We start from the raw sequence: 7,500 nt of genomic DNA on the forward strand, positions 1-7,500 counted from the left end.
ATACCTCACACACATCTTACACACACCTTCTACCGTTACACACATTTTATACACTTTACACACACACACATATACACACTCACACACACCTTACACACACACACACACACACACACACACACACACACACACACACACACACACACCCTATATATACCTCACACACACACACATACCTCACACACACATCTTACACACCTTATACACATTACACACATTTTATACACTTTACACACACACACACTCACCTTATACACCTCACACACACACACCTTATACACACACACACACACACACACACACACATCTTATACACACCTCACACACACCTTATATACACTCACACACACACACACACATACCTCACACACACATCTTACACACACCTTATACACATTACACACACATTTTATACACTTTACACACACACACTCACCTTATACACCTCACACACACACACCTTATATACACACACACACACTCACCTTATACACACACACATTTTATACACACACACACACCTTATATACCTCACACACACATACACACCTTATATACACACATTTTATACACACACACCTTATACACATTACACACATTTTATACACTTTACACACACACACTCACCTTATACACACTCACACACACACACACACTCACACACACCTTATATACACTCACACACACACACACACACACACACCTTATATACACCTCACACACACTTATATACACACACACACTCACACACACATTTTATACACTTTACACACACCTTATACACGTTACACACATTTTATACACTTTAAACACACACACACCTTATACACACCACACACACTCACCTTATACACACCACACACACTTACCTTATACACACCACACACACTTACCTTATACACACACACACACACACACACACACACACACACACACACACACCACACACACACCTCACACACACACCTTATATATACACACACATTTTATACACACACACACACCTTACACACACATTTTATACACTTTACACACACCTTATACACGTTACACACATTTTATACACTTTAAACACACACACACCTTATACACACCTTATACACGTTACACACACCTTCTACACGTTACACACACCTTATACACAATATATACATGTTACACAAACTATACACCCCTTACACACACTACACACACACACACACACACACACACACACACACACACACACACACACATTACACACTCTCTTTATTCACCCTCTATAGAGTTTGATATTCACAATATTTAAGGATGATCACGTTTATTGTATAATTTATAATAGCTCTGTGTGTGTGTGTGTGTGTGTGTGTGTGTGTGTGTGTGTAATCAATGTTCTGTTTGATTTATGTTCAGGGTAAAGAAGGCGTTCTATCCTGAGATTCCAGGCCCCAAGCTCACAGGGGATTGGTCTGCTCCACCGGTAAACACACACACACACACACACACACACACACACACACACACACACACACACACACACACACACACACACACACACACACCTGCACAGTGTATAACGTTTTTGTTTATTTATAAATAGAACTTGTTTGCCAGTCTTGTGAGGCTAGGAGAGAAATGATTGTGTGTGTGTGTGTGTGTGTGTGTGTGTGTGTATGTGTGAGTTTAGGGTCCTCTGGACTTGAAGCCCCCCCCACACAGTCTGGTGCACATCGTGGAGAGTCCGGATAAGGAGGGGCTGGTCGTGATGCCAGGTGGACAGGATGAAGGTCGCCATGACGACGAGGACTCTAACCAGAATGTTGACGTGGACATAGACTCTGATGAACCTGCGCTGCTGCGCTACTACAACCAGCTGGTGAGCGACACCTCCGACTGCTCCACCAGCTCCACCGACTCGGTGCAGACGCAGGTGACCTACACTGGAATCCAAAGCCCCGCCTACCGACCCCAGACTCAGCCTGAGTGTGCATTGGAGGCGGAGCCCCAGGAGCAGAGCCCCAGCGTGGGCTACAAGCCACAGTGCACATGGAGGCCTGAGTCCTCGGAAAACGAAAACTTGTGTGAGTCGCTGGGAAGCCCCACCTCTGTGACGTCCTCCCAGTTCCTCATCCCAGAATCTTCAGAGGAACATCCAGAGTCTTCAGGAAGCTGGTTCCAGAACCTCCTCTCTGGCAAATTCTAATTAGCTTTATCGTTTAGCTTTAGACTTCACTGCTCCTCAGTCAACGGCATTATGGGATGTGTTTCTCAAAATCTTCTCCATCTTTGTTCTTCCTGTCGAGAACTTTTAGCATTCAGGACACTTCTGATTCTCCTCAGTAACCCTGAACTCCCTTTAGGACGAGGTGAGCTGGAATGGAGCAGCGAGGGAGATGGACAGAGCTCTGTTGATTATTAGATTATAACACTGCTGTAGTGCAGAACCTCGTGAGAAACATCTAAAACGCTAATGTAGCTAACATATTTATCATCAGGCTAACCTGTCTTCCTGAGTGTGTTAGTGTTTTTGTTTGAGCTGTGTGTATATACATCTGTCCTGTAGAGGGCGCTGTGGCGTTTATTTACCCATCATGCATTGTGACTCGTGTGATGCTGGGGGGGGCGGGGGTGCTCAGTCGCTCAGGATTGGTATAAGCTTATGGATTTGATGGCATTATGAGGCTCACACATACGATGGACTTCCTGTGTTTCACTTCTGCACTTATTTTATTATCTCTTTTTACCAGGTGACTTTATGTTCATAAAATAATCAGATTATTATCTTCAGCTTCTGTACTGCACACACACCGAGTTTCTCACTTTCTCTCCACAATCTTCTCAATGATCTGAGAAAACGTTCTGGAACACAGAGCTCATCATCTTTATAGCTGCATTGTGCAGGAGGACGCGTTTACGTGTGTGTGTGTGTGTGTGTGTGTTAGCAAAGAAATGCCATTAGATCAAACCCATCATCTCAGCCAACATTGCAAGTCTGTGTGTGTGTGTGTGTGTGTGTGTGTGTGTGTGTGTGTGTGTGTGTGTGTGTGTGTGTGTAGTTGCTAAAGCTTTATGAACACTACTGTGACTTTTATTAAGGTTACTAATTTTTGTTTTGTAATAATAAGAGACATGTGTCTGTGTGTCTGTGTGTGTGTGTGTGTGTGTGTGTGTGTGTGTGTGTGAGATCCTGTTCTCTGATTGGTTGCTTCTGCAGGTTTCCTGTTACAGATAATCCCTGAGTTATGATTTTGTAATCTTGAGATGACTATACTAAACACTGATCAGGATTCTGTCAGACCACAAACGTGTTGAAGTTACGCTTCTGTCATCAGAACACATCATCATAACTCAGGGACAATCTGTATTCAGGGGAAGTGGAAGCTGTTACACACACACACACACACACACACACTGAGTGGGACACTTCAGTTTAAATTTTATTCAGACACAGTTAAGCTGATGAAAAGTAATGTTTGTGTAGGGTATGTATTGCTCGGGTTATTATGGGATGTGTTGTGTGTGAGGGACTGCCTTCATTTCAGCAGTTAACTGCAAATACTGTACATGTGCACTATATAGGGGTCAGGAGCCATTCTGCATACAGCCTTCATACATAACCCTCTGCTGTCGCTTAGAACCTTATTACACTACTTATAGAGAGAATAGTGAGTAGGGAATATGGGGAGGGGGGTTTGGGCAGTAGGGAATATGGATGATAGGGAATATGTGGAGTAGAGAATATGGATTATAGGGAATATGTGGAGTAGAGAATATGAATGATAGGGAATATGGGGAGTAGGGAATATGGATGATAGGAATATGGGGAGTAGGAATATGGATGATAGGAATATTGGGAGTAGGAATATGGATGATAGGGAATATGTGGAGTAGAGAATATGGATGATAGGGAATATGGGGAGTAGGGAATATGGATGATAGGGAATATGGGGAGTAGGGAATATGGATGATAGGGAATATGGGGAGTAGGGAATATGGATGATAGGGAATATGGGGAGTAGAGAATATGGATGATAGGGAATATTGGGAGTAGGGAATATGGATGATAGGAATATGGGGAGTAGGGAATATGGATGATAGGAATATGTGAGTAGAGAATATGAATGATAGGAATATGGGGAGTAGGAATATGGATGATAGGAATATGGGGAGTAGGGAATATGGATGATAGGAATATTGGGAGTAGGGAATATGGATGATAGGAATATGTGGAGTAGAGAATATGGATGATAGAATATGGGGAGTAGGAATATGGATGATAGGGAATATGGGGAGTAGGGAATATGGATGATAGGGAATATGGGGAGTAGGGAATATGGATGATAGGGAATATGGGGAGTAGGGAATATGGATGATAGGAATATGGGGAGTAGAGAATATGGATGATAGGAATATTGGGAGTAGAATATGGATGATAGGGAATATGTGGAGTAGAGAATATGGATGATAGAATATGGATGATAGAATATGGGGAGTAGGAATATGGATGATAGGGAATATGGGGAGTAGGAATATGGATGATAGGAATATGTGAGTAGAGAATATGGATGATAGGAATATTGGGAGTAGGAATATGGATGATAGGAATATGGGGAGTAGAATATGGGGAGTAGGAATATGGGGAGTAGGAATATGGATGATAGGGAATATGTGGAGTAGAGAATATGAATGATAGGAATATGGGGAGTAGGAATATGGATGATAGGGAATATGGGGAGTAGGAATATGGATGATAGGAATATTGGGAGTAGGAATATGGATGATGGGGAATATGTGGAGTAGAATATGGATGATAGGAATATGGGGAGTAGAATATGGATGATAGGGAATATGGGGAGTAGAATATGGATGATAGGAATATGGGGAGTAGGAATATGGATGATAGGAATATGGGGAGTAGAGAATATGGATGATAGGAATATGGGGAGTAGGAATATGGATGATAGGGAATATGTGAGTAGAGAATATGGATGATAGGGAATATGGGGAGTAGAATATGAATGATAGGAATATGGGGAGTAGGAATATGGATGATAGGGAATATGGGGAGTAGGGAATATGGATGATAGGGAATATGGGGAGTAGGGAATATGGATGATAGGGAATATGGGGAGTAGAGAATATGGATGATAGGGAATATGGGGAGTAGGAATATGGATGATAGAATATGGATGATAGGGAATATGTGGAGTAGAATATGAATGATAGGGAATATGGATGATAGAATATGGGGAGTAGGAATATGGATGATAGGGAATATGGGGAGTAGAGAATATGGATGATAGGAATATTGGGAGTAGGAATATGGATGATGGGGAATATGGATGATAGAATATGGGGAGTAGGAATATGGATGATAGAATATGGGGAGTAGGAATATGGATGATAGGAATATGGGGAGGGAATATGGATGATAGGGAATATGGGGAGTAGAATATGGATGATAGGAATATGGGGAGTAGAATATGGATGATAGGAATATGGGGAGTAGAATATGGATGATAGGAATATGGGGAGTAGGAATATGGATGATAGGAATATGGGGAGTAGAATATGGATGATAGAATATGGATGATAGAATATGGATGATGGGGAATATGGATGATGGGGAATATGTGGAATAGGAAGTAGGGAGCTGTGTGGGATTGAGTACGGAATGATAATAAAAGTTTTTGTGAAGCTCAGTGTAGACAACACTACTGTATTATAAAAACTCTAACAGATCTTATAATCCCACACTAACACTGTTACCTGTGTGTGTGTGTGTGTGTGTGTGTTGTACTGAGCTCTGTATAACATACCGTATTAAATAAATAAAATATAAACCAATAATACAGCTGTGTGTGTGTGTGTGTGTGTGTGTGTGTGTACTGAGCTCTGTATAACATACGTGTATTAAATAAATAAAATATAAACTAATAATATAGCTGTGTGTGTGTGTGTGTGTGTGTGTGTGTGTGTGTGTGTGTGTGTGTACTGAGCTCTGTATAACATACGTGTATTAAATAAATAAAATATAAACCAATAATACAGCTGTGTGTGTGTGTGTGTGTGTGTGTGTGTGTGTGTGTGTGTGTACTGAGCTCTGTATAACATACCGTGTATTAAATAAATAAAATATAAACCAATAATACAGCTGTGTGTGTGTGTGTGTGTGTGTGTGTGTTGTACTGAGCTCTGTATAACATACCGTGTATTAAATAAATAAAAATATAAACCAATAATACAGCTGTGTGTGTGTGTGTGTTGTGTGTGTGTGTGTGTGTGTGTACTGAGCTCTGTATAACATACCGTGTATTAAATAAATAAAAATATAAACTAATAATACAGCTGTGTGTGTGTGTGTGTGTGTGTGTGTGTGTGTGTGTGTGTTGTACTGAGCTCTGTATAACATACCGTGTATTAAATAAATAAAAATATAAACCAATAATACAGTGTGTGTGTGTGTGTGTGTGTGTGTGTGTGTGTACTGAGCTCTGTATAACATACCGTGTATTAAATAAATAAAAATATAAACTAATAATACAGCTGTGTGTGTGTGTGTGTGTGTGTGTGTGTTGTACTGAGCTCTGTATAACATACCGTGTATTAAATAAATAAAAATATAAACTAATAATACAGCTGTGTGTGTGTGTGTGTGTGTGTGTGTGTGTGTGTGTACTGAGCTCTGTATAACATACCGTGTATTAAATAAATAAAATATAAACTAATAATATAGCTGTGTGTGTGTGTGTGTGTGTGTGTGTGTGTGTGTGTGTGTACTGAGCTCTGTATAACATACCGTGTATTAAATAAATAAAAATATAAACTAATAATACAGCTGTGTGTGTGTGAACATTCCTCCTGTCCTGATATCCATGACCACCAGCACATCAGTGTTAGTGAGGAACCTCATCATGCTGAACACATGGAGATGTTCTTCTGTTCTCCAGTATTTCTCTCACGCTGGAGATGATCTGAGGTGGTCCTACCACAGCCAGGTTTACACACAGATGATTGATCCAAATGAAGACTCATGAATAACATTTCATACACATTTATATTATACACAAATCAGAACCTGTGTGTGTGTGTGTGGGGGGGGGGGGGATGTGACGTCACTGCTATTCAGGAAGCTAAGCTAACGCTGAGGGGTGTAGCGAGCACTGTGTTGCCATGGCGACAGAGGGCGCCGTTTCGCTGCTGAGAGACTGAAACCTAACAACCAAACCGTAAACAAACCGCCTGCTGTGGAACATCTACAGGAGATCAGCCTACAGGAGATCAGCCTACAGGAGATCAGCCTACAGGAGATCAGCCTACAGGAGCCTCCAACACCGTGAGTGTGTTCAGCTGAGCTCTGATGCTGAGATCAGACTGTCTAATTCACTGTGTCTGATACACTGTGGGTTTCTTACACAGATCAGAATGTCTGATATACTGTGTCAGTGGTTGAACTCTGAGCTCCGGTTGTCCAAACCTGTCGGTGAGTTTCTCCTCCTGTCTCTCAGTGCTTTAGCTTTA

At 41.3% G+C, this 7,500-nt stretch overlaps 2 protein-coding genes across 2 annotated transcripts in view; both read left to right on the top strand.

Moving 5' to 3' along the window:
* lifra (LIF receptor subunit alpha a) overlaps positions 1–3,005 on the top strand; it is a 31,178-nt gene extending 28,173 nt beyond the window's left edge. Inside the window, 2 exon segments of the mRNA XM_046842374.1 lie at positions 1,393–1,459; positions 1,667–3,005. Of these exon segments, the coding sequence (XP_046698330.1) occupies positions 1,393–1,459; positions 1,667–2,182 (583 nt within the window). The 3' untranslated portion in view covers positions 2,183–3,005.
* A 4,123-nt stretch (positions 3,006–7,128) lies between these two features.
* The window catches only part of spef2 (sperm flagellar 2), a 30,507-nt gene continuing 30,135 nt past the window's right edge, over positions 7,129–7,500 (top strand). Inside the window, 2 exon segments of the mRNA XM_046842375.1 lie at positions 7,129–7,315; positions 7,399–7,462. Of these exon segments, the coding sequence (XP_046698331.1) occupies positions 7,405–7,462 (58 nt within the window). The 5' untranslated portion in view covers positions 7,129–7,315; positions 7,399–7,404.

The sequence above is a fragment of the Silurus meridionalis genome, chromosome 27 (assembly GCF_014805685.1).
Source record: "Silurus meridionalis isolate SWU-2019-XX chromosome 27, ASM1480568v1, whole genome shotgun sequence".
Classification (NCBI taxonomy): domain Eukaryota; kingdom Metazoa; phylum Chordata; class Actinopteri; order Siluriformes; family Siluridae; genus Silurus; species Silurus meridionalis.